Raw genomic sequence first — 27753 nt, forward strand, 5'->3', positions numbered from 1 at the left:
CACAGCCTGGGCCTGTAGGAACTAGCAAGATTGGAGTGCGCAAAGAGAGAATCTCTCCCGAAGACCCCTGGAGCAAGGAGATAGAGCGGAGATTTAGGTCTACCTTGTTACAGAATTCAAAATTTCACGTCCATGTCATTTCTCTTGTCTCCGGATCTACAGTGATATTATTTTAATTTCACTTTCGTAGCCTTGTGTAAATACACACTGTTGAGGCCATCCGTCTGTTGCCCGCCTGCCACCCTTGACAGGAAGAATTAAAAGTGTCTTCCGGATTTTAAAACACACAAGCAAAACAAACATGGAGTTGGGTAACATGGCGAGTCTAACGGTTTTGCTGCAGCGCATCCAAACGCGGGCAGAGCGCTGCTGAAGTTTGAAACAGTATCACCTGGGCAGATCTTGAACACATTGTTGCACCCCCTCAATGCTTGCTGGGATATTTGCCCTTTGGCTGAATCACGGTTTGCATCCGGAAGGAACTTCCTGCTGCGCTCTCTGCAAGGGCAGGACGGGGCTTCTGGCGGAGGCGGCTCCTTTGCTCCGGCTGGTCCTCTGGAGAGGCCGGCGCTCGCTTTCCCCAAACACAACTGGCGGCGGCTTTATGGCCAGGCTGGTGATGTTTAGGGCAAAGGTAGCAACACTCTTTACCTGCCGATTGTTAGCTTGACCCCCGCAAATCTCTAAACGTTGCAGCTTTCCCCTCCCTTCTCTCCAAGTGCTGTTAATTTTGTTACAAACTAGGCTCACTTGGATAATGCGTGCCTTCATCTTGGTTCAAAACCGGACAGCCGCGTTAGCCTGGCCCAGTAAATCTTTTGAGAAGTAGATTTATTTCCTGACGGTTGTAAAAATGTTACTTGCTTAATTGCCACACACCGGAGTGTGACCGATGTCGATGGCCTTCAGGACCCCATTTTTTTAGGGTAGGCTACACCGATTTTTATCTTCATTTTAAATTATGCTACTTTTAACAAGCCGTCAAGGGCTTCAGACCCGCTTTACACCGCCCCTCCCAGCCTCCCAAAAAGAGAGAATGTAGCAGAGGGCTTGCACAAACCCAGAAGAATCCAGCACTGAAACTCTTAAGCATATTTATTTTACTTTTATTTATTAGCTTGTAATTAAATAAAATCAGCAACAGAAATTTAAATCACAAAAAGTAATTATCCAGTGTATTTCAAGTGCATTTTTCCAATATATAATTCCAATATTCACAATTATATAAGCAAAATCCAAATTTCTTCTGAATATATTTAAATAACATTTCAAGTATATTTATGGAATGGTAGAAATAGAACAAGCAATATATTTGAAACAAAAAAAATGTAAACTTTTTTTTTAGCTTAGACACTTCAAGACAAGTAACAAAAGTACCATGATAAAATCTACCTTTTTAAAAGCGGTATCTTCTTGAGCAGAAAATGTCCTGAAGTATCCAAATTGCAATTTAACTTCTTTTCACCAAATCACAAAACACTAACACCCACAATTTCAAAGACAATGTGAGATCACAATATTCCATACAATTTTTTGTTTAAAAAAATGTACAGGGGAAGAGTTGGGACAGTTGTGGTTTGGTTTGCTTTGTTCCCCCCCCCCCCCATCTTAATGGTTGTGGTTATTTGGGCGGCATCTTCAGATTCTCTCTTACTCGCACAAAAATCCCGGCCTCGTTATAATCCATCAATTCTAGGCGGAGTGGTCACAATCAGGCTAAAAACGGCAGCCAATATTGCATTTCCCCTGGTGATGATAATCATACACGGTTTCGTTTCATTTTGTTTTCCGGGCAGGCTTTTAAAACCGGGATACCGGCAAGAGTAATAATACTTGCAGTTGGCTTGGTGTGCGTGTGCGCGCAGGCGGGCAGCCTCTTCCACGAACGCAGGGCGACGTTTGCCCCGTCAACCCAGCAAAATCCTCCGAACAGAAAGGCAGTTTTTTCTTTTTTCTTTTTGCGTGGGAGAGAAGAATAGTGTCAGGCCGCCGCTGGCTGGCCCTCTAAAGTTTCTCCAAACTTTTGGGGTTGGTGAGGATCTCCCTGGCCAGCCGCCACGTTTGTTTAGCCGCGTTTTCGAGGGCCGAGTGCGGCTTGCCCTGGAAGAGGTCTAAGTTGGGCAAGAAGTAGTGCGGGCAGCGCCTGCACTGCAGGCACGAGATGAGCTGCAGCAAGATGCCATTGAGTCGGTCGCCCAGGCACGACTCGTCCCAGTCCGACTCCCGGGGATGCTTCTCGCACTCGTACGACACCAGAGTCTTCATGTGATAGTTGTTGAGCGGCTGCCCGGGCAGCTCAAGGTGGCGATCCCGCAGCGTCTTGAGGATGGAGAGGCATTTCTTGCGGCAGCCGCCCATCTGCAGCCGGTTCTCTGCCTCGGCGAACTGCAGCACCCAGGCGTCGCTCTCGGCCGAGCTCTGCTTGCCGGCCAGCGAGTGGCACTCCTTGGAGAGCAGGTTGAAGCCCTCGGCTTTCACCTCGGCCACGCGGTTGGGCCCCGGCCAGGGGATGTGCGGCAGCGGCCAGTGCGCCGCGCTGCGCGGCCAGATGCCCGTGCACTTGAAGGCGGGCGTGATCTGCACCACGTAGCGGTCGCGGATGCGCAGCTTGACCTCGCTCGTGTCCGCCACCATCTTCACCACGTCGCGGTAGCTGCACTTGTCCACGGCCTGCGCCACCAGCGTCTGGAAGCGCGAGCGGATCTTGCGCGCCGACAGGTAGCCCGAGGCTGTGATGAATTCCACCCAGAGCGACATGCTCCGCTTGCGCCCGTCGCTCAGCTTGAGCACGGCGCAGCCGGGCAGCGAGCCGTCGTCGACGAAGTTAAAGACGCCCATCTGGTTGAGGTAGAGCACCACCTCGAACTCGGTGGGCGAGATGACCTCGAGGCCCTCGTAGCGGTTGTCCATCTCGTTGAGGGAGCTGATGAAGCGCGGCTCCTGCACCTCCACTTCCTTCAGCACGTCCGACACCACCTTGCACACCTCGCGGATGGTCTTGGCGATGGCCGCCTTGCGCGCCTGGCACTTCTCGTTGTAGTATTTGTTGAGGTGGTACACCAGCTTGGCCTGCGCCGCGATCATGTTGGGACAGAGATCCGGGTTGTAGACCGGAGTCTCGCAGTAGGCGCTGGGATCCAATGCGGCTGCTAAGGCGGGAGCCAACTTCAGACGGGAATCCGGACGCCCGGCGCGGGGAAGCTGAGCCCGAGGCCGCCCAAAGGCGCTGCTCTCGCCGCCGCCGCCGCTGCTCTTTCTGCTGCTCCGCTCCTCAGCTCCGAGGCTCGCTTGCAGGCTGTCTTTCTTTCTCCTTGCTGGCTGGAGGTGGACACTTCTGCCCCGGACAGATCTCCGAGTCTTTCCCAAACACGCACAGGCACACAAACCCCTGGGTTTTTTGTTGGAAAGGATCCTTCAGGGAGCAGAGGAAAGCATGGAAGAGCTGCAGTTAAAAAAAGGGAAGCAAAGTTTGCGCCCAGTTGCAGCCAGGCTCCCACCAGTCAAAATAATAACACATCGGAGCAGGCATTTATTTTTCTCCTGGAGTCACCACGGGGTGTGTGTGTGTCTGCGCGCAATGTTGGTAGTCAGATGAGGGGGGGGGGAGGCGGATTTCTGGGTGTTTCTCTTTCTCTCTCCCCCTCTGTGTGTGTGTGTATGTGTGTGTGTCTCCCGGTCTCTGAGTGTGTGTATATGTCAGGAGAAGCTGGCTGTTGGTTTGTATAAGAGCCCAGATGCACTCGCGTGGAAATTATAAAGGCAGGGCCAGGCAGGCGGGCGGCCAATCGCCACTGGGCTCGTCACGGCAGCCTCTTCCAGCTCCAGCTTGGTTAATTAATCCCTCTCGGGGAGACAGAGAAACGCACAAACTCAAGGTAGGGGGCTGGTGGCAGAAAGGGACCAGCCAGGCCAGCGACCCATTGGGCAGGCGAGGAGGCGGAAGGCGGCTACGGCTGTTGGGGAAAGGACTTCTTGCCACTCTTCTTGCCAGGCGTCCTCCTGAGCCTGCTCGTAGCGCAAACGGGACCGCATTCTTCGCCCGGCGAACTGGAGAGGCGCTTCGCTCCGGGGAAAAGGAAGCGGAGGCATCGCATGGGACAACTTGGCTTCAACTGGTGCACTGCTGCCTGATAGACGTTGGAAACAGCTGGGAAGTTCTCCGCTTGTCAACTGGGCTAGCCTAGTGTTAGAAAGTCACCGGTTGTACTATAGAGGGGAAATATGTACCAGGAGCAGCAGCCTCCTCCTCTTTCTTCTCCTTCCCAATTAAATAGCACAAAAGGCGAGCTGACGGGTCTCAATCGATTGGATGCAAATGGAGGCGCGTTTTTTACCTGGCTCTTTAGATTGGTAGCAGCTGAAGGAAGCGACCAGTCGCTGAAGGGCTTGACAGTTTTCCGGATTGAGTTTCCGAAGACGCGCAGCCCTGGCGAGCAATGAGTTAGCTGCCTTGTTGCCGCCTTTGTGTACCGCACGTGTCGCAAAGGTGCCCAGCCGCCTCCGCTGTCATTAGCAGCAACATTATGGCAAAGTAAATGGCAGCTCTTAATGGTCCGAAGTGGGCAGGTTTCTGCACCCCACCCCACCCCCGCGTGGACTGTATTTGCAGTCTGGGTGGATTGTAATGGGAACGCGGGACAGAGGAGGAGCGGGAGAAATCGCGTTCAAGCTGGCTGGCAGCTTTTCTATCCCATTTGGACCGTCCAGGTTTAGAGCAGCGCTAGTTATGACCCAATATCCCCTCCAGTGCCTCCAAGCAGAGCTGTTTGTCGTGCATAGCCGGCCACAGGGAAGCCTTCTGGTGTTCGGAACTGTGAGGGGAGCCCTGGAGCAGTTCTCCCTTCCCCTCTCCCTTGAACGGCTTCCAAAAGCATCTATGAGCATCTTAATGTTAAAATTAATTGGGTGCTGTCTAGGGAAAGTTAAGGGCACTTTAGTTAAATCGAAATCAATGGGATTTAAGCCTGCATCCTAAAGATGTTGCTCAGAAATATCCCTTAAAATCAATTAATAAGCGTAAAACTAGACTGATGGGTGTTTAAAAAAATACTTGCGGCTCAAGCCTATACACGTCTACTCGTAATTAAGTCCCACTGAGTTCAGTGGGGCATACTCTCAAGTAAATGAATATAGAATTTTAGAGCCTTAAGCTTGTGCCTAAACCCCATTGATTTCAGTAGAAATCAGGCGCGCTTGATTTGCCCTGAATTTAAGCCCCTTTATCAGTTCCTCCCTTAAATCTGATGCATGTCTACTTAGAAGTAAGGCCAACTGAGTTCAATTGGGTTTACTGCCAAGGAACGGAATAGGATTGCAACCTTGTCCTCCTGCGCTCTTGCAGAATTCGTTCGAAGCTCGGGTGTCTATTATTATTATTATTATTATTATTATTATTATTATTATTATTATTATTATTATTATTATTATTATTATTTCGTTGCATTGATTAAACCTACTTCCAGATAATGGTGAACTTCCTTAGCGCCCGGCCCTAAAGACATTTGCTTCCAAGCAAGTCTATCGACAAGTCGCGTGTTGGGCATTGCAGCAGCCCGGTCCCTTAGGATCCTGTTGTGGTTGCTTGGCCCTTCAGATCACCTTTGCGTCTAGCGATCTGTTTGGGTTGCCTTCACTGTGCACTTCTCCGGGCGTGTTAGGTCGTTGAATTAGATAGCGGCGAAAGGAGGAGAAACTGGAGCCGCCGCCCAGGGAGGCAGCGGTAGCGCATCCTCCTGTGGACGCAGGGCTTTGCGGATTAGGATCTGGCGGGGCGCGCATTTTCTGCGCGGCCGTTTTCTGTCTGGGCAGGGATTGCAAACGGCGTCTAGACGCTTCTAGACAGCAGCTCACCAGCGTGGCCTTGCCTGAACTTAGCTTCAGAAATGTTCGTGGGGCAGGAAAGGATCGTGGGCGAGCAGATAGGTTGGGGTTGAGCAGCCCAACAACAGGTGGAGGGGCGCCCGGAGAGACGCTGCGCAAGCAAATCTCTTTCTCGCAGAGAAGAGACCCTTGCATCCCGTCCTGCAGGCACTAGCGTGACGCTCTCACATTTTATCTCCTTCATCCTGAGGGTGTTTGTGGGGTCGGTGGGAAAAGGGACCAGGGTCCTGCGCAAGGAGAGTCTGGCAAGCATCTCGACTTTGCTCCTCTGAACCGGGAGCCCGGCCCCGGAGCACAGTACTGTGTTAGTAGCGAACAGGCTGTGTTGCCCAAATACAGAAATTTAGCTGGAAATGTGCAGTGAACTACTGAAGCGCTTAGTACAAGGAAAAACACATAGTAATAAATTGAAATTCGGTTCTCAGTGGAGGTGCAACAAAACTCCTCTGTGATAACTGAAAATCTTCACAACAAAGCACTCTCCTGAACTGGTTCCTCTATACTCTTCTAGCTGCTGAGATGACACATACAGCGAAGTCTTTAGACTTATATTTAGCTTGTTTCCATAATGATAAGGTGAAGGTTAGAAGAATTAACTCCCTTTAAAATTCCTTACATTGGATTGAGCTATAAATGGGTTGAATTATCTGTTACACCATGAAATTGTTAATGTTTCTTGCAGAATATTGTCATTAAATATAAATTAATTACAGCAATTTATAGGCCTGCATTAGCAAAATGTTGCTACACTTCAGATTGTGATCTGTGCATGTCTACTTTGCATGTAAAATATAATTAATTCAGTGGAACTTACTACTTGGTAACTGTATGGAATTGGAGACTAAAACTGCAAGCTTGTGTACTTGGGAGAGTAGGTTCTATTGTATGCAGTGTGACTTACTTACAAGTAAACATGTACAGTACTGTACCAGATGATACAACCCAATGATTGAACTGCAGTTTCACGAGATTAAATATCCCTTTATAAATTTATAGATCAAGCTGCTTTTCACATAGTGTTAAAAGTTTTGATTCTTTAAAATTAATTCAGTAACTGATGCAGTTGGTCCAGATATTTTTATTTATTTGAACTGTAAACTTAATCTAATAAATATAGAAGGATAACATTTAGGGAATATTATTATTATTAAAAATATTGATTTGTTGTTGCATACAAAAAAGACGTAGGCACTGAGAAAAGCTATGTAACATAACAATGATGTTATAGAATTTAGCATACTAGATTAAAATTAATTCCAATTTTCAAACATTTTGTAAGGCATTATTATTTATTATTTTAAGGTGTTTGAAAGTTTTTCACATCCACTTGTAGTAATGGTGTTTAAAACTAGTCTATATACAAAATTCAATGTGAACTTTAATTTTATTTTTAAAATTTAGTCCTGCCAAGATTTATGCCAATTTTAATTGCACAAATACAACTAAACTGAAATGAATCCCTGTGCTTCTCTTTGTGATGAATTGGACTGAATGTTAACAAAGACTTTTAGACTTCATAGTCATACAGAAGTCTCACATTAGATGAACAAATATAAATTAAGATGCTTGTTTGAAGGTGGTTAGCACACTTTACATATGCTCCTATATTTAAAATAGTCAGTTTTCTGTTTTCATTACATCCACCTATCAACTGAATCAAGTTTGGTCTTAGTGATAAGGACTTCTGTCAGCAGAGCAAGATGAAAATAACCCAGTGGAAATTAGGATTGATAATTGTGTAAGGAATCAAAGGTGTAGGAAAGTCTGAGGAGTGACTTTCTTCAAATTCTGTTGTTGTTGTTCCTGTTGCACAGTCTTGCTCTCTTTTACAGACTCTGCTGGGAACTCCCGCTCCCATACTTTCACATAAAATATTTTGTGCAATATTGTTGCAGTATTACTCCAACAGCCTATCACAGTTGGAAAAAAGTGTGCCTGATTTTGTGTTCAGCAAACATAATTTATTAATTAGCAACTTCATTTTTAAATTTTACAAATATTGGCTTTCCAGCTAGAGAAAACTTGTTGGTGGCTTTGAATGCACAAGCCCTTCTATTTATGCCACATTGAATTATTTTTGTGTAGTTGTGATTCTTCACACCACTGTTCATAAGTTTGAAGTCTTGTTTTTTAATATCTATGTATTGCACTAGGGAAACAGAATATGAAGTGGGTTTTATTGAATTATTTATCCCTGTTGTTGGAGTGGGGTTGAAGGCTCATTTAATGTATCTGATATTCTAACAGTTCTCCACCCCCACCCATTTCATTACATATCATCCTGCAAGCCAAAATAAATTTCTTTTTTGCACTAGAGAAATGAAGCATACATCTTTGTAGCAGATTCACTTTTATTGTCATTGGGGGGAAAATAAAGGTGTATTTTCTTCAAGTTTCATTCATGGTGACTTTGAGTTTTTGTATTTCTTTTGTTATGACTTTTTCAAACTAAGAGTGAATAAAGGGGGAAACATACTATTAAAAGGATTATCAGAGTAATTTCCATAATGCTTTTTCATGTTTATAATTTTGAAATACTTTATCTACAGATAGAATACATTATTATATTACGAAGGACTTGTGCATAAGTTTATATATTTACAGTTGCTTAGAGAGAAATTTCACAAGGTACTATTCATGCAAAAATTAAGACTGCAGCCGTACCATTAGTACTTCACACAGTTACAGTCCCAGAGGATTTTTACACATATATTCTCTGTTCCAGATTTTGCTGAACTACAGCTCCCATCATTCCATTGGCCATGTTGGCTGAGGCTGATGGGAGTTTTCCATGGCTGGTCTAGAAAGAATTATGTTCTCTGCTCTTTCCCCTCCCCCCTCTCATTACTTCCTTTCTCCAAAACATTGCAAATCTATTACAAATATTTCAGCAGTGTCATTTGCCTTTTGAAAAAAAGGTGAACAGGGTTGTTTCCACAGTGACTCTGTTTGCAGTTAAGTTGATACAGTTTTCCAATTATCTGCCTGCCTCCTTTGCATTCTGACTGAAAAGTGCCCTCACTCATTGGACCCCAAACCCAGTATTGTAATGATGTTTAGGGATGGCTGTTGTCTGTTTTCCTGTTTGCCATGTCCCAGATAATCCATCACAGCATGTCTGAGGAGGGAATTTTATAATCTGTGTTTTGATAGCTGCCATGGGCTGCTCAAGCCTCTTCTCCTGTCTCTGAAATGCAGTTTTTTCATTCCCCCTCCTCTGCCAAAGCACTTTTCTAACTGCTTTCCCCATATATATAATTTATTGCTATGATTCTTGGGAAGCAAGAATTAAAACAGTACAAGCAAAAATCGCATATGAGTAGTGTGTATCACACAGAGTCTTATGTCACTTGCAGAGCTCAGGCGTAGTGGGTAATATCCAAATAATGATTCTCACAGATTAGTTATGGCGCTGTGCCAAAAACAAGCCAAAGTATCTCCATAAATTTCCAAAATGGTATTTATACTACATTCTATTCTTCTGGACACTTGAGAACAACCACTAAGATCTCTCTGTTATGCACATTATTATTCTTATTCAATGTTGTTAAACAATTCAATGTTGTTAGAAGAATGTTTAAGACAAGCACACTTTCTTTCTTCTTTGCAACAACAGGTTGTATAGTGCTGGCAAGTAAATAGCAGACAGGATAATATGGGGAAATGCACTGCTGTGTTTGGTTTATTTATTTATCAACTGCATCAAAACCAGACATTCTCAGCATGCCATATTTCAGTTAAAGCAGTCCAACAGTGACGTTTTAAGAATCCTACTTTGGGAATGCTCTTTTTTCCTGAACCCAGAATGGTCCATGGAATCAGAGGGGATTAGCTCCCTTTAATCTACTGCATCTGCAGTGGGTCATCCAACAGAACTTTCATTACTGTTTCATGTTGTATGTGATTAAGTGACTAAAATATTCAATACTGACCTTGAAAATAAAGCAGCATGTGTTGGATAAACAGCTTTGAAAGCTTAAAGTAATCTTTCCTATAAACAAGATTTCTAAAATGTATTGTTTAACAGAGTGAACAGGATGACCAGAAAGGCATCGTATATAAGAGGGAACTCAATTTCTAGAAGTAGACATAAGTAAAAATGCACAAAAGATTAAAACACATTCATATACTATCAGATGTTATTCGGATGGTTAGCATGATGCACACAAGCTGCCTTAGTTATTGTGAAGTTCTCATGCTTAAATGGATTTTTACCTCACTTTAAGGACATTTACTTGGAAGCGTCCTACTGATTTTAATTTAATTTGCCTCCCAAGTAAGGGCTGTTTTGAGATCTATTTTTCACATCTAAGGCCACTATTATGCATGCTACTAGGTAGAAACCAATGTGAGAAAAATACATAGCTTTTCTTTTAGTCACATGGAATCTGCCACAAGTATTCAGAGGCAGAAGTTGTAAATGAATCATTGTAGGCATGAAGCTGAGCATGAGTTTTAATAGGCCACTGTTAGGCATGCATTACACTGGGCTGAAACCAGTGTTTCTGGAAATAGTTGCCTAGAGTCACACAGCATCTGTGTTTCTGGATTTTTTGATCAGAAGTCTGCAGTTAGAAACAGATTTTGCAACACGATATTTTCAAACTTTTATGCTGTGATTTTGAACTTTAAAAAAATACATTGATTTAAGCTGTGAAATTCCTAGGTACTGAGAATCTGCAAGGCAACGATTTGCTGCACACCTGATTTTTAGAAGTGTCATGAATTTAGTGGATAGTTCAAGCAAATTCAAAAGCACTCCACCACTAGTCACCTCCATGCTGTACTGCTACTCCTTATAGCCATTAACAAGAAGCCGCTTATCCTGAGAAACCAAAGAAATATCTGGATTCAACTAAGCCAAGGTCCAGAGGCTGGTAGAAAATCCTTGTTACTCCTGCAACTGATGGAGATGTATCAACCATATATGCTTATCCATTGTTAGACTGTGGCACTAGTTTTTTCAAACTGGGAATTGTTGCAGCTTTTCTCAGTAAGCCATTGTATGACTTATGGACATTATCTGATACATTTGCAGATGGAGAGGTTTTGGTTGAACTGGCATTAGAAAGGGGAAATGTCATGGCAACACAGCTGTGTATGGACCATACTGCATGCTGGCACCATAGAGTTAGCAGGAATGAATAGTAACACACCCTTATGCCAATAAAGGCCAATAACAATAGTAACAAATCAGCTTTATTTTAGTGACTTCTATATACCATGATCCAGGCTTCCTCAAACTCGGGCCTACAACTCCCATGATCCCTAGCTAGCAGGACCAGTGGTCAGGGATGATGGGAATTGTAGTCCAAAAACAGCTGGAGGGCTGAGTTTGAGGAAGCCGGCCATGATCTAATAATTATTTAGTTGAAATTTGAAAACTATTTTGCAAATCAGACTAACAAATGTATTTTTAAAATCATTTGTGTCACACCTTTTGAGTTATAGTCCACTCGAAGTAGCTTAGAATAATATTAAAGCAACACAATATAGAAACCAACAATGGCAGATCTAAACAAAAAAGTCCAGTTAAAATAAATAGCAAGCACCAGGGATAGTACTCCTGGTGATCCTTCTAGTTTGTCCATCTTTGGTCCCCATGCTGCACTCAGCTCTCACCAATGGCTCCTAGAAGCTCTCAGCATGTGACAACAGCCACACCCCAGGAGTGACTTCCAACTGGCTGGTTAAACCAAGTGAGGGTAGCCGAGGGGTCTCAAACCCTCTGTGAGTTAGGGACTTTCCCTGCATGTGAAGACGGGCTCCAGCAGATTGAATGGATGAGACCAATAGTGGGTCCAACGGTCAATAAGGCAGTTTATGCACGTTCTGTTGAGGGAAGTGAGGTTCAGATAGGGCTTGTCCACCTTGGAAGATAGCCCATCTAAGAGGAGGAAAACTCTAGTTCTAAACCTGTACTACTTTGGAGGATATATTCACAAGAAGAAATGGCTAAGGAGTAAACCCTACACAAATCTAGAGTGGAGTACGTGTACCTAAGATAGTTGGATGGTGCATTGTGTGCCTCCTTCCAGCAACTCCTGCAGCTAAGCCGGTCAAAAGGTATTGCTCTGCTTTCCTTTGGACCACATCAGCAAGGCCTAGAGGGGTGTTTGGTTGTCTGGGCAGCCCAGGACCTCTGTGCACACTGCCCAGGTTTGCTCCCCAGGGAGGTCACTTCGGTGCTGCTAACACAGCGGTTTGACTTCACTCCTGGAGGTGCACTCCGTTGACTCTCGAGATAGACGGATGCCAACAGCAACAATATAAACTGCAGCCCCATAGTAAAGCTCTCTCTCTCTCTCTCTCTAATATGCAAAGTCTCAGTGTTGGACTATCTACTCTTTGTGAGGGGGGGAAACACTTAAAGCAGAATTTCCACTGTCCTGTGATTCTCCAGAAGAAATGATCTTGTACATCTTTACTTGGAAATGAGTCTTGCTGAGCTTCAATGGTTATAACTCTCTAACTGTGATATAATTTTACATGCATTTACTCAGAAGTAATCCCCACATGTTCAGTGAGACATACTCCCAGATAAGTGAGTATACAATAGCAACCTTAATGACTGTTTTAAAATATACAGGGCAGCAGTGCTTTCAGTAATTCTTCCTCTGCCAGTGGAATGTCTCTAAATGTCCCCATTAATGACTGCTGGAAAAATTATTGTGATGAGTGATATGAAATGAATCTCCTCTGGAACACATTTTTTAAATATCATTCTAATTCCAGATGAAGCCATGACAGATCATCCAAAAAGTAAGCACATGCAAGTTTTCCCCCAAACTACACTTTAAAGCAGATCAAGCTGTGATTAAAAATGTGGAATTCAGGGTGGCCCAAGTCATTGAGCTGCCTGAGACAAGATGGTGCTCCCCTAACCTCTGCTCCACAGTTTGCAGCTGCACTAGCAACTGAATCTTAACCTCAACATCGTCCATCTGCCAATGTCCTCCACTGCATCCCAGGGCAGTTCAGAAAATGTCTGAACCACACCTTTATTCAAAAGTCTATTGGGCGGTGAACATAAAAGCAGTGCAGTATTAAGACCAACAACTAATAAAATCAAAAGAACATGAAATTCGAGGAAAATCTGCTTAGGGGTTGCAGAACAGGCAAAGCTCTGTCAACCAACACCTTGCTACATACGTCCCCAACCCCCTCCATGGCAGCCACACTTTTCTGCCAAGTGGTAGGGTCAGTCCTGATAGAATGTCATTTTCCTGCCTTTCCTCTTTTACTGACTGGATGAAGCAACTGTCCACACTGTACAGTACTTCAGTGTGTCAAGAGGACTGGAGGCAACTGCTTACCTGAGCATCATAAAATAAAAATCTGAAATATTGGCTTAGGGTAGAAACTAAATAACTGCTGTTGGCTTGCAAAAAGCTGAAGCTAGCACCTAGGATTTGCTGCTTCTTCCTTTTTGAGCCGTGCTCTTCAACAGTCTATAAAATATGGTATCCATTTCTAAATGTCATTGCTATATAGCTGGTGGACAGCCATGCATCCTGTCTCCATTTGCAGTTCTTTCTTTGCTGCTTTCTGCTGCTTGCTTTGTGCTGGTAAAACCCACTCTCAGTATCTCTGTGGTCTGTAACTTCCAGCAGTAGCTGTGTTGCCCTATTGCAGCCAAAACAACAGAGTGTCCCCAGGCACCTTGAAGACTAACAGGTTTATTGTGGGATACATTTTCATAGGCCTCACCGTCCGCTTTCACCTTTCATTTTCAATCACATACAGCTTATTTCACGATCTTCCTTATAGTTCTTCCTTGTGCCTTTTTCTTTCTCTCCAAATGTTTAAGTGTAGATAAATCTTAAAAATTTACTACGGAAGATGTCAAAGGGAAACCCCTTGCTGCATCTTTTATTCTAGTAGTACTTCATAAGAACCATGTCAAATAGAGGTTGCCAAGGATAGCACTTAAAGCTAACTGACAAAATTAACATTTACCCAAACATTCTAAAAAAAAAAAACACTTGGATGCGAAATACCTGAACTTACATGTGTATGCAAATCTGGCTTCTTGTTAAAAGACTTGAAAGTGGCCAAGATAATATTTTTATTTTATTTTATTTTATTTTAAAAACAAGAAAATTACAGACTTATCTGCCTAACCCCTTTTCCAGGCAAGCGCAGAATGCATTATGAAAGCTAGAATGGTACATATAACCAACCTTGTTGAGGAACGGTCAATGTGGCTTGTTACAAAGGGAGGTTTGTCTCACTAACGTTTTAAGTTCTTCTACACCAGCTGCTTTTCTTGAGAGATGTACTGAAAACAGCTTGTGCAGTCTGTACCTCATCACTGTACTAGCCTTAATTAGGATTGATTTTGGAGGGAGGGGGTTAGTGGGTACTTTTTAAAGGAAGCACTCATTTTATCTGTATGTTGTCTCAGGATGCCTGTCAAACAGCAGGCTGGAGTACATGTACACACAACCACGCACACACACCAGCAGTAGCGTAAGGTTTTTCCAGCTTTTCTACTTAATGCAGTTCTCCCCCACTGTTCTTCTCTATAGACACAGGGGTGAAGTCCATCTTCACATGAATCTCCATGCATCATCTGGTAGGAAAGATATGCAGTTCATTTCTTTATGCTGTGCTATGAAAACTAATAGCACAGGACTTTATCAGGGCAAAGAGAGACAAATGTGAGAGACCCTCCTTGTCCCAGAAATAAACAATTTGGTTCAGACACATAACCTTAAAAGGGATTCTTTTTTCTTTTCTTTTAGGGGTAAGAGTAGCTGCTCATTTACACAGAAAACATCCAGTAGACGTGATCTTCTTGGGTTGTCAAATAGGCTTTTCCCAAAGCCCCCCTGATTAATATAGTCCTTTTTTACCCTCTAGTTTTAAAAGTATAAAGCTGAGATGCTGAAGAAACCACTTGAAATCATCAGAGAGGATCTTCCTCATCCAAGAAAAATGCTAAAATTTTACATTTTTAAGGTTTTATATAAAAATGCAACTGAAGGGAATGTGATTGAGGAATATTTGTACGTGTGTGTGTGTGTGTGTATCTTTAAGAGGACATCGCTGGACTTTGAAGTATTAGACAACTACCACCTGGTCAGAAATGCCCTCTTTTGGACAGGTCGTTTCCAGTCCACTTCAGGTGTCCCTGAAGGAAATTATTTTGAGGCTTATTTCCATATGGTTTCAGGCCTTGTTTTGGCACTGACAGAGCCTTGGTCACCCAAGCATAGATTACTTTTATTGCTCTTACAGCAGATTTTGATGCCATTGGCTGTGGTAGTTTTCTGTATCAGTGCTAGGGATTGACATTTGAGGGCACTCTGTTACAGTGGTTTTGTTCCTAAATGCAGGATCAATACCACAAAGTAGCATTGGGTGATTTCTGCTTGGCTCTCTGACAGTTATGTTGTGGGCCTCACAAGATTCCATTCAGTCCCTGATGAAGGTTATCTGGGAATTTGTAGTGTGTTATAATCAGTGTGTGGATGACACCACTCTGTGTCTCCATTCCATCTGAATCAGGAGAGACTGTTCACGTGCTGGACTGGTGGTTGAGGACGTAATGGGCTGGATAAGGGCTAAGAAACAATCCTGACAAGACTTGGGCATGGATTGTGGGTAGTTCTAAAGTCCACTAATTGAATAGGTGACCTGTCTTGAATGGAACTGCACTCCTCCCGAAAAGAGTAAGTTTATAGTCTGAAGGCGCTTCCTGAGTTAATGCTATCATTTGGAGCCCAAATAGCCTTGATGACAGGGAGTGTCTTTCTCCAAATCACAACTCCTCTCCTCTTTGCATGGAATTACTCAGTTTTGGACCACATTCTTTAGAGTTACAACCTTCTCAGTTGTATTGAGAGGCACAGTAACATGTAACAAAATTTAAACAGGATTTAGAGCAATGATATTTGTGAACAAAGAGGGAGTAGAAAAAGGAGAACCAGATCCACAAAGACAGGAATCTTTGATGTTGTATCTCACCTGAAAGTAAATTCATACTGCATATTAAAACAAGAAACAAGATAAATGTGTTTCAAATTCAGGAATCAAACTTCATTTTAAGTATTATATCAATATACTCCTCTTGAGTATACTCCACGAGAGAGAAATACTCAGCACATGCAAAACGAAAAGCTTCTGTGAGTGTAGATAATATTCCTTCCATTGAAAAGAAAAGGAGTCCTAAAGCAAAATTTGAAGTGAATTTAGGAGTTATTTCTATGGCAGAACATCAGATGAATCTCAAGGGAAGCCATACGTGTTCTGATAAAACCATCAAATTTTCAGAGGGCACTTTTCCACATCCCCAGTTAGAAAGCACTGTGTGCATGGGGCTCATGGTTGCATTCAGTACATTGAAGAAAGGAATGTGATTTTCAAAAGGGTTTGATGTTTGAAATATAAAACAAGCCATTTACATTTTTATGAGTAACATGAATGTGTTTGAACAGTGTTACAAACTCTGTAGCTATAAAAGTGAAATCTGATTCAGACGATGTGATACAATCAAGTGATAGATTCCATTAAAAAGTCCTTCTTTCGAATGGATATCTTTGCTCATTTCTTAACCATTTTTCATCCCCTTTGTTTGTACTTCCCTGTAAAATGTATGATAGTGCTTCCAATTTAACTCTGGAAACAGCTTATTCATGGTCACCTCTATAAAGAAATGTATACCCGTTTCAGCCAATGGCAAACATTTTTTTAACAGAATCATTATGTTCTGAGTAATGCTTTTTTGCCATTGGTTGGAATGGTTGTACATTTCTTTTCCAGATGTAGTTTATAAAGTTAGAGCAGAAATACTCTGGTATTTTAAGAATATTGCATGGTGTCACTAAATTATTTTGAAGCAATTTTGCTTGTGTAATGTGCTCTAGAAATTCATTTAAAAATTCAGCACAGTACAAAACAGTAAACTGGATATGTGATTTATTTTAGACATTCGGTTATAATTGAAAGAGTAATTTCAAGTCAACTTTGTGCATGTTTACAGGCCTATTAGCAGAAAAGTTATTGCTAGAAAAATAATACTGAACAATTTCCAGTAAATATTCTGCCATACTCACATTCTCTCCCTCCCTCCTATAAATCATTTCTCAAGTATATCAAAGGCTAACTTAGACCCTACATGTTTTTTTAATAACCCTGCAAAACGAAACAGTTAATAAATAAAGACTTCTCATTGGCAGTAGGAAGTATATGTAAGTAATATCACATTTGCTAGGTTGTGCCTTAATGTTTGCAATTTTCATCTGCACCTTGAGAGATTGCCTCTTACCAAGGTAAAATAACAGCACACACGTAGGACACAGTTGCCTCATTGTACTCATTAAACATGTTCATTATTTGTGCTATTAGCATTTAGCAGTCAGAATAAAACTGTGTAGGAAATTTACTTTGGCAACGCACTTCCATCTCCACTGCCGCTGGTATCTCTGTCTCTGCCTTTTGAATTTTTGTTGCACAAGATTTCTTAAATTTCTCCTGATGGAATAAGCAGTAGAATATTTATTTCACAAAAATTATTATTGACCTAATTTGCACTTTATAAGCAAATGGCATATCTCAATGGGGGGAAAGGGTCCCTCCCACCAACAAATTCAGTTCTTCATTTGTTTTGCTCACCATGCCGCATTAGCACAGTTTTCCCCTGTGTCCATCTGCCAGTGTACAATTTAGCCATGGGCATCTGCAGACCTTGCGGTGATCAGTATTGCAGGCAAAAGCCATATGTGTTTAAATAATAAAAAAGAAACTCTTTATTTCATTTGCTGTTTTAACTGGATGGATAACTTTTGTGCCTTAAGTCAGAGGAAGAGAAAATACAGAAATAATTAATTGCCTCTATTCTTTAGGCAGTTTCATTTTCCTTTTCCAATATGGAATGCTTGTCAGCTTTCCTGATAAATGACTGCATGTATTTGCATAGATTTTACATTAACAGAAAAATTAGTTTATTTGTGAAAAGTAGTTTACATAATAATGCAAAGTGTAGTATGAATTATGTTTATTAACCTAGGGGAAGAAACTGTAGACGCCTGTGCATAATAAAATCTTGTCAAGGGTTTGAGACACACACACACACACACACACACACACACACACACACACAAAATTCAAGCCCCACAAACCTTTATTTTTATGCCTCTTTAAAAAAAGAAAACATATTTGAAAGCTTTTTAGTCAACTGACTCCAGATTTTCCTAACGAAAGCCTTTTTTGGAATCTATTGGGCATCCCCCCCCCCAACACATTTAAACCCATTTGGAAAAAATGTACGATAAATTTGATCTGTTTTGAAGTTTATTTCCAAGTTTGAATAGAAGACTGCAAGTCAGTTCATTGTTTGCAAAGTACACATTAAGAACACATTTTAAGTTTCTAATAACACCACTGATGTGATGTTATCTGTAGCTTTTCTTTAAAAGCTTTCAGTTACTGCATTATTGTTTAGCAGGATCATGAAAATAAATTTGAGTTTCTTGCTTCACAGCTTATAACATGTCCTTTAACATGTGGTCATTATTGGGTTCAAACTGCATTTGGAAAACTGGAATTTAATAGTTTAAAGAAAAATCATGACCAAAGTGTTCTTCATGCAATAGTGAAATAATGTCAAGCCATTTTTTTTTTCCTGGGGAAAGTATTGGTTGTTCGGCTTGGAGCTAGTAGCCTTAAGGCAAATAATACTATTTATGCACCATCAGGGTGTTTTTATGCCATAGAAAATGCAGATGTATTCAGGGCTGTTGTCTCATGCTGTATTGCAAAATATCTTGTTGCTTATGAAACATGCTACACCTAATGGCAAGTTAAAAGAAGAGAGTGCCTTTGCCACTTCTTGAATCTGGGACACCCTGGGTACCAGCTGTCACAGTTCAGCTAATGATGACAAATACTCCTCTCTATGCAGATTGCCGAGTTTGCAGGCTGCTGTGAGAGGCAGCCAGATTACCTTTCCTCAGATAGTAACTTAACCTTTTAAACTCAAGTGTCAGAATGAAATTATTATCCGGGTTATTTTCAATAACTATTGCTTTTTTTCTTTTTAAGCTAATACAGTAATATATTCACAAATAGTTCTTGTACCTGTTGTGCTACAAGAACAGGAAATGATAGTGCCTATAAGCAGTAAATGCACTTTGCCAGCATGAATTCTTAAACTGACCTTGGATAGAGCCTATCTGTACTATCTGGAAGAAACCTGGAAGACTATATTTATGCTTCCACTGGTAACAGGCAGCCTCATATCCCCAGTCCCACCATCACCGCTTGTATTCACAGATACAACGTGCAATGTTTTTAAAATGATATTTTTGTTTTCTTGGATGTTCATACTCTGATTCTGTCTGGGAGCTTCCAGTAGTCTAATCCATATTCCATTTATTCCAAGTTCTATGCCTCAATTTAACAAGGTCTTTGATTCCCCCCCCCCCCCCCAGTGTTATATGTCTGCATGTCTTCATTTTACTCAGGGGACTTGTATGAGTAAAAAGGTTAGTTAGGATTATATTTTCTGGTGTAATTGTTTTGTCAATGTTCATCATAGAAGCTTTCCAATGAGAAAAGTTTTGTCAAACTTGTTTTGCATATTTTGAAGTGAATTATTAAATTATGGGCATATTTTGCAACAAGATCCCATAATCGTAGAGTGAATTCATTCTCTTGACTATGGATATTCACAGATTCAAAAGGGCATCCCTGCACAGCAGTCAGGGAAATACCAGGGTTTTGTACAGAAGTTTGAAAGATCTTTAGGGCAGGGTGGGAGCACCTAATAAAAACTGAAAAATGGTCCACAGAATGTGCTGACTGATAGTTGAGCAGGAGACAGAAAGGCAATTTGTTTATTTGTTACAAGCATGACAACTATGTATATGTTATCTTTTTGTTCACAAGTTACCAAGGCAGTGTACAATAAAATAACTTAAGTTGATCCACTAAACATATTAAACACCATTGGAGTATAAAATGTTACATCTGACATATCTAAGGAACAATAAAAATGTATAACATATCAAAGGCCCTCAATACCAGAGTGTACAGGTATATTTTTACTAGTCAATGAAGTATCTATACTGTTGGCACCTGTTTGAAATCCAGGTGGAAATCATTCCCTGAGGTGGATGATGTTATAAAGGCAGCCTGTCTCTGAGTAGTCATAAGCTGAATTTTCATAGGGCATGGCACGACCCAGAAGACTTATTCTGATAACTGTAGAGGCTAGGTAGTTCTACACAGAGAGAGCCATTCTTTCAGATACCCTTGTCTCATGTTTTGTTACCTAAACGTGGCTTGGCAGCCAGTACAATTCTTTAAGCATTGGTAACATGTGTATGTGATGGGGTGTCCCACTTAACTGCGACATTTTGTGCTAACTGCAGCGTTCAAGCAAACCTGAGGGCAGCTCCACATTGATCTCATTGCAATAATCCAATCTTGAGATTACCAGTGTATGAATTGTTGTTGCTAAGCCGTCTCTGTCTAGGAATGGCCACAGGTGGTAAATGAGGCAAAGGTGGTAAAACGCTCTCCTAGGCAAGGAGCGTGGGATGAAGTATACTGGAAAGGGGCATGTTGAGATGACTGAAACCCTGAACAGGAGCATCCCACACAGCAACAATTTGTCGTAGCTTTAGCTGCTATTATAAATGACCACTTAAGTGTTTGCATAAAAAGAGTTAAAGGAAAATGATTCTTATTGAAACTAAGTTATGTGAGGCTGGAGCATAGCTGGAGAGTCAAAGTGCTTTTCCAGCAATAATGGAAAGGTATGTTTTTTGTAGAGAAAGTGTCTTATATGTCTTACCTGGTTTACCATCCTCTTCCTGCCTTTTCCTAGAAAGCCCATCATTGCCTCAAACCACAGTGGAGCCTCCAAAGATTTTGACATCCTTCCAGCAAAAACTTTACAGACTGATGGTCTGCCTGGAAGTGGTTCTGCCAGGCTGAGCATTCTAGGAGTACACTTGGCCCTAGAGCAAACACAACCAGGGAGCAACAGAAAGAGAGGTCTTTCTATCAGCTAAGGCCAATGCCGGAAGGATGGAATTGCAAGAGCTTGTCTTGTAGGCTTTCCCCACACTTTGCAAAAAACTTGCAGTTGGCTACACCATCACTGTTGGTGATAGATTACCGTAAAACTGAGAAAGAAGGAAGAATAAACTCCTCCTACTTTGCAGGAATTACTGTGTTTGGGCCTTGGTTGATGTTGCTTAGGAGTGGCAAACTGGTGGACGACATAATCCTAAATGGAAACCATAGTAGAATTGTGATATGTGCATGGTTTTAAGAGCTCTGAACCATGTCTAGACTTGGTGGAATTAGGCTCAGTATGTAAATGGTGAGGAAACAAAAAGCCATAATGATGTGATCTGGGAAATCCATGTGTGTATTAGAAACAAGAGTGTAGTCATAGGCCAAAGGTATATTAATACCACAAATTATACCAATGAATAAGAGAACAGAAGTATCTTGAAATTTGCTACAAAATTATTATGATTATTTCCATTTTTTGTGAAATTCTCAGCTCTTTCTTTGATACACAGTTTTATTCTGCTCTTATTCGTTGTATTTATTGGAATTTATAGTGACCCCTCTGATTATATTGTACATAAACTGTTTTTAAAAAGAGATTTTTTTAAATAAAAAAGATATTTTAAAATATTAAACAGTATATACATTTTATAAATAAACAATAGTAATGTTATTAGTTGGCAGAACATAGCTTGGAATACACTATGAAGTGAGTGGTTTAATGACTAGGCTGCATCATGTAGCAAAGAGGAAACTAAATTATAAGAGGTATCCTCCCATTTTGTTTAGTTTGCCAGGTTGACCCTGGAGGAATATAAGAATTCCTAGCCAATAAGGGAGAAAACAGCAATAGCTGCTTGGAACAGAACATGTCAGCCTTGTGATTAAAACATTGCAGTTCCATAGTTTGACCAGAGTAACTCTGTGGAAACACATGTAATGTGGCCTCATCCACAGAGCAGAACTCAGTTTGAATCTTACTATTTTATTCAGGCATACGTTTTATTGACCTGTGATCTTCATCCTTAACTTATATGGAACTGCAGTAGACTGATGATCTGTTGGTTAAGTAAGGCAGGAGGGATTTTTATTTTTAAAAACTGGAAAGGTGAAATCAGCAGCAAGCTTACGTGCATATGTACGAATGTTACTGTTTTTACAAGCTTCATGTGTTCTAATCTGTTCCCTTTTTGTAACCCATTTTTAGAACACAACTTTAGCAATTATTATTTTTGTTGTTGTTTAAAGCTCTTGCAAGCCGCAGGTGTGTTATGATATATTATTTTATGCAACAGTTACACTGTCTGGGGTGCAAAAAGAGCAAAGATTGCGGTGCTTTGTCCACAGCTTTCCACAGTTTGTTGCTTGAATAGATATCAATGCCGAAACAAAAGAAGCATTTTCTTGTTTGGATTTGCCCCATCTGTGTGATCTGGTGGTTTTTGCAGGAGGAGGTGTTATCACATGAATCCAAATGCATAAAGTCAGTTGCTTTATGGACTCCTTTCTGTGCGTGAAGGAGTTTATAAGTTGGCTGCTCTATTGTGTGTCACTTCCAGCTGACATGTGTGCATTGTGCTGAGCATATTTGGGGTGTAATTACAACTAATGGAGCCTGGAACACAGCTTGTTCACTGAGTAATTTATTCGTCTCTTGTCTGATTCTTGAAAGTTGCTGCAAGATTGTTACATGATGCACAATATTTTGGACATGCCTAAGGGTTCCTGGCACCATTCCATTTCCATAGGCTCAAGAAGTCAGCTTAAGTTTTAGAACCCGGGTAATTAATTACAAGAGTCAAATTTGCTGGGCAGGCAATTTCATAAAAGAATACAGAGAAGATAGGATGGAGCATCAACTTCACTATGCAACAAGGAATCTTCTGATTTAGGATAAAATAATAAGAGTGTGTGAGAGCTTAATTTATAGGGAAGTTCTTGTGTGTGTTATTAAACTATAAATGAGAAAGGTAAATAAATAAAAGAGGTGAGGTATTGTAACCTCTGAATCAGGAGGCAGAAATCCCGCATAAACTATAATTTGAGACAAGCAACAGTGTTAGTCTATAGCAGCATAAATAATTTGATTGTGGTAGCATTGGTGACTGACAAAAGTTAGTGTATTACCTACAGAAGCTTATGGCACAATAAATCAGGTCATCTGAGAGGGAACTGAAAGCAAATTATCATGTTAAGCAGGGAATCAGTGGAGTTTTCCATGAATTACTTTTTTAAATGTTATGTTTTAAAGGGTTCCTGGGCTTTAAAAATTTCATACTTGAGGCTTGAGTATCATAAGATGGTGAATCAGTACACAGAATAACAGTAATTAAAATGAATCAAATATTTTATGTCATTATCCTTAATTCCCATGTTATAAAGCTTTGCTTTCTGATATCACACTCAGAATTAGTATTCTTGTTAGGCTTCTTTTGAACTCAGAAATAATTTTGGTTCACATTGCCCAAGCAATGTGGAGGATAAGTTACCTTCTTGAACAGGTGCCTAGAACAGGAAAATCTTAAAAAGATGAACTAGGTTGTATTGCAATGTGATTGCGTAAATCTGTATTATATGAAGTCCCTGAATATTCATTTCAATAAGCACTAAATATTTGACCATTGCATTCTACAGGTTAAATAATAGTGTATAATATTTCATGCAACTAAGGAGATATTTAACATTTGTGTTATTCTCTGTTTAAAAGTAGATCATTGTATAGTCCCATGAGAAGGACTATACAGTAATTTTAACTCTGATGGAATATTTATTTTTTATCATATTTTAAGCATATTTCATCCCCACCAATATTAAACAGAATTACATAAGAGCAACAGCAAATAAAAATATATTAAAGTACTGTGATTGCCTTCTTTAAGAGTGGGCCAATTCGGACAATCATGTCTTATCTTAATAATAACCCCAAACAGTTGCAGGGGGGAAGTCAGTCTGGCTAAAGCTCAGAATGAGCTCAGACTTACAAGAGAGGTTAAAAATAATATAAAAAGGTTTCTTCGGCAATGTCCGAAGTAAGAAGAAGAACAAGCAAGTGGTAGGTCCTTTGTGTGGGGAATACAGAGAAATGCTATTGGGTGACAGAGGGAAGGTGGAACTGCTCAACACCTACTTTGCCTCTGTCTTCACCCAAAAGGAAAGCAGTGCACAACCTGGCGATAACATAATAAATGATGTAAGGAGGTAGCAGCAGCCCAAGATAGGAAAAGAGGTAGTAAGGGAACACCTAGTTACTTTAAATGAATTCAAATATTCAGAGCATGATGAGCCCAAGGGTGCTAAAGGAGCTTGCAGATGTAATCTCAGAGCCTCTATAATGTTGAAGAAATATTGGAGAACAGACGAGTTGTCCCATCTTCAAAATGGGGAAAAAAGAAGGCCCAGGTAACTACAGATCAGTGAGCTTGACATTGATACCAGGAAAGGTCCTAGAACAGATAATTAAACCATTGGTCTGTAAGCACTTAGAATGGGTTTTTCAAAAACAAGTCATGCCAAACAAATCTCATTTCTTTCTTTCTTTATTAGTGTTACAAGTTTGGTGGATCAGGGAAATGTTGTGGACAAAGTGCATCTTTATTTCAGTAAGGCTTTTGACAAAGTCCCCCATAATATTCTTGTGGAGAAGTTGGAAAAATTTGGGCCAGACAAGATATGTTTATCCTGGAAAAGAGGAGACCTTTGAAGAGATACGATAGCCATCTTCAAATATCTCAAGGGCTGTCACATGGAAGACGAAGCAAGCTCTGGAGAGTAGGTCTCAAACCAATGTTACAAGAAAGGAGATTCCAACTAAACATCAGGCGGAAAAAACTTTCGGATGGTAAGAGCTGTGGAATGGACTCCCTTAGAAGGTAGTAGACTCTCCTTGAAGGTTTTTAAGCAGAGGTTGGATGCCCACCTGTCACAGATGCTTTAGTTGAGATTCCTGCATTGTGGAGTGTTAGACTTGATAGCCTTTGGGGTTCATTCCAATTCTATGATTCACTGATTTTGGGATGAAATCCAGAGAGCCATCAGAACCATTCTGTACATTCGTAGCAGACAGTGTAGTGGGACAGTGGCACTCACAGCTTCCAGTAGGTTGCCTCACTGCTGTTTACTAGGTGGTAGAAGAGGTGGGGGGTGGTAGCAACAAGCTTGGTGCAGTGCAGACACATGGGTGGGAGCACCAAATTTATTTTGTTGGTGCATTTGCACCTGACCTATCACCTTGCAGCCACTTCTTCCACCTTCTGGTAGGCAGCAGTGATGCAACTGCCCAGAGGTCACTTTAGTGCCAACACCCCAAACTTGCTGGCTGCTGCTGCTGCTCATACAGGGTGAGTCCTTTAAAAGAGGCCCCATGGATACAGAGTACACATGTTCCATGGGGCCTCTTTTAAAAGACACCCTGTATAACAGGGATGTCTTGTGTCCTCCTTTCCACAATAGCTTCTTGTTCCCTTTCCAAAAAAAACCAAAACCCCTCCAGAACAGCATAGAAACATGGTGCAAGTGACTGTACTGGGGAAAACAAACAATCCACAGAATTAGGACACACTCCCTTGCACAAAGATAAATTGCCTCCCATTCGTGCAGGGAGTTCTCTGGATCCTGGCCATTATGTGTTTTATAAAGCTGTAGTCATCTTTACAATATTGTTACCAATACTTCTTTGTCCTGAGGGAAATGATGGGTTAGATACTGGATCTGATAAAGCAACAATTAAGCACATTCTCATTTATTGTCTGATCATGGATATACCAGCTATATGTAACATACATATGTTTTTCCCCCACCCATTGAATGTATAAAATTGCTCAGTACAGATATATTGAAGTTCACTTACTATTCTTGATCTTAGATCTTGTCCATTAAATTATATTAATTAGCAGCCTGTCATTATGGCATCCAAGAGACCTGCACTGAGAGAAATAGGCTTGCTGTAGTCTCAAATCAGAGTCCTGTAGCTTTATTTAAAATAAGATGAAATGGATGCAGTTCTTACACTCTGCTCCCTCCTCCCTTGGAAAGCCTAGTATTTACCTGGTTGAAATTCAAATTGTTTTATTATGGTGTCAATTCTTTGGTTTTGGCAGCACTTCTAAAGTGCCTATACACAAAAGGAGTACCACAAGGAATGAATGCAAGTGTTGACACCACCTAACAAGCAGGGATTATATGTTTACAGAAGAAGTAATATGATAGGTCAAGTATAAGAGGCACTTCTCAAGAGCACTTCACCACATAATGAGTGACTGACTAGAAAGTGCGGAGCTGCCACTCTTTGGCTTCGTTTCGGTGTTGATGCCTGCCTCTCTCTTCCAAAGCCCTCTTGATCATGTTCAGCTGTTCTGTTCTCATGTGGGGAATAATAGTAGAGTAAAGCTGCTTTTCTGTCTCATTTTTCTTGCTAATTTACACATTCAAGCCATTTTTTGTTTGCTATCCTTATTTGCTATTCCCTTTTGTCAAGGCACTGTTCTCTTTTTTGCCTCAGGCCCAGGAACTAATTTGAGCTTCTATAATTACTTCATGTTTTACACCTGTCTGCATATCATGCACTCCTTGTCTCTGTACTTAAGCTGTATATTTCCTTGCAAATAAAAAAAGGGGGCTAGTTTTCACACAGAGGATGAATCCTCAGGTTTTTGCCCCCCTCCCTTTCTCTTCCTTCAGAAGAAACACAATTAAACTGCTGAGTTGTTTTCAGCAGTGCAGCTGACCTTTGGGGTTCATGAAGGACGAATGAATGCTGCCTGTTCAGACAGTTTGTGTTAAGACATTGTTGGGCAAAGAGCTCTAAGTTTTTTGCCTCTTGAATGAAGCAGTGGTTGTAATCATTTTAAAATAATTAAGACGCCGAACACACTAGTATCATTCCACAAGGTTTGCTGTACAGCTGCTCTTCTGCTTTAAGAACGGCTTATTAAATTTGGGTCAAACACACTCCAAAGGGTTCCACAAAGAAGAAGCTGTTCAGAAAGTTACCTTTCTTCTTCTTTTTAAAAAAGCAGTCGATTAGATTTTTAACTTAAGTGACAGCTGCAGTTCATTGCTTGTTCTTTGGTGTCCTACAGCCAAAGTGGACGCCTTTTGTAAATTGGTCTTCCTTGGGCAAAAGCATTCTTAAATAATCCAGGGTTGCTTTCCACTCGGAGCCTGCCTCAATCCAATTAGGAGTTTAACAAGGGTCAAATTAAGGAGACTTTGCACTTCATGTTTGCATCATTAGCCATAAGACTGTTTTCTGTGTGCATGACTGTCAAGGGGCTGGGGGAAGGGAAGGCTGCAAGACGGGATAGACACAAAGCTGTCATCCACCATGTGGTGCATCCTTTAACTGAATGGAGGCACAGCAGGCTAGGAACAACATTTCCAGTTGTCTTTGGGGCCTGTTGTCTTGTAGGTTTCAGCTGGTACATAGTTGTTTGGGGGTTACAGGTGCGAGCCAGAGCCGAAGTAGTGTGTGCTCTACGCCTCCTCATTTCTCTCCTGGTAGCCTATTGTTATTGGACAAATGACTGGGAAGACATAAAGTTAGAAATCTCTTGAGAATTCATTATTTTTGACGAGATGACAGCTACCCAGCTTCCTTCTTCTCGTTGCTCATGCTGTTTTCTGGCTTTATATATATAAATAACACACCATTTTCCTGCACATTAAGGGTATCATACAATTGAAACTTTTAAAATAACAGTGGTATGAGATCTTGGGGGAGATATAGGATACAGACTAGTTCATATTATACATATAATTGGGCCAACTGTGTTGGTAGGATGAGGAAGACAGAACAGCCACTTTATACTTTCATTGGGTTGCATTTTTGTCTCACGTTAAGCAGTT

The 27753-nt window shown here is 41.2% G+C and overlaps 2 protein-coding genes across 13 annotated transcripts in view; one reads left to right on the forward strand and one right to left on the reverse strand.

The window, feature by feature from the left end:
• Positions 1-27753, forward strand: part of NBEA (neurobeachin) — a 364492-nt gene that overhangs the window by 214226 nt on the left and 122513 nt on the right. The window lies entirely within an intron of this gene.
• Positions 1603-14913, reverse strand: MAB21L1 (mab-21 like 1). The gene is made up of 2 exons (XM_033146507.1): positions 14896-14913; positions 1603-3568 (listed from the first exon to the last, which is right to left on the reverse strand). The coding sequence occupies exon 2, from the start codon at positions 3082-3084 to the stop codon at positions 2005-2007; it is 1080 nt and encodes a 359-aa protein (XP_033002398.1). The 5' UTR covers positions 3085-3568; positions 14896-14913; the 3' UTR covers positions 1603-2004.

Source organism: Lacerta agilis, chromosome 4 (assembly GCF_009819535.1).
Source record: "Lacerta agilis isolate rLacAgi1 chromosome 4, rLacAgi1.pri, whole genome shotgun sequence".
Taxonomy (NCBI): Eukaryota; Metazoa; Chordata; class Lepidosauria; order Squamata; family Lacertidae; genus Lacerta; species Lacerta agilis.

Excerpts from the sequence above, each read along its gene's own strand:
- MAB21L1 (XM_033146507.1), bottom strand. The coding sequence starts at position 3,084 with ATGATCGCGGCGCAGGCCAAGCTGGTGTACCACCTCAACAAATACTAC.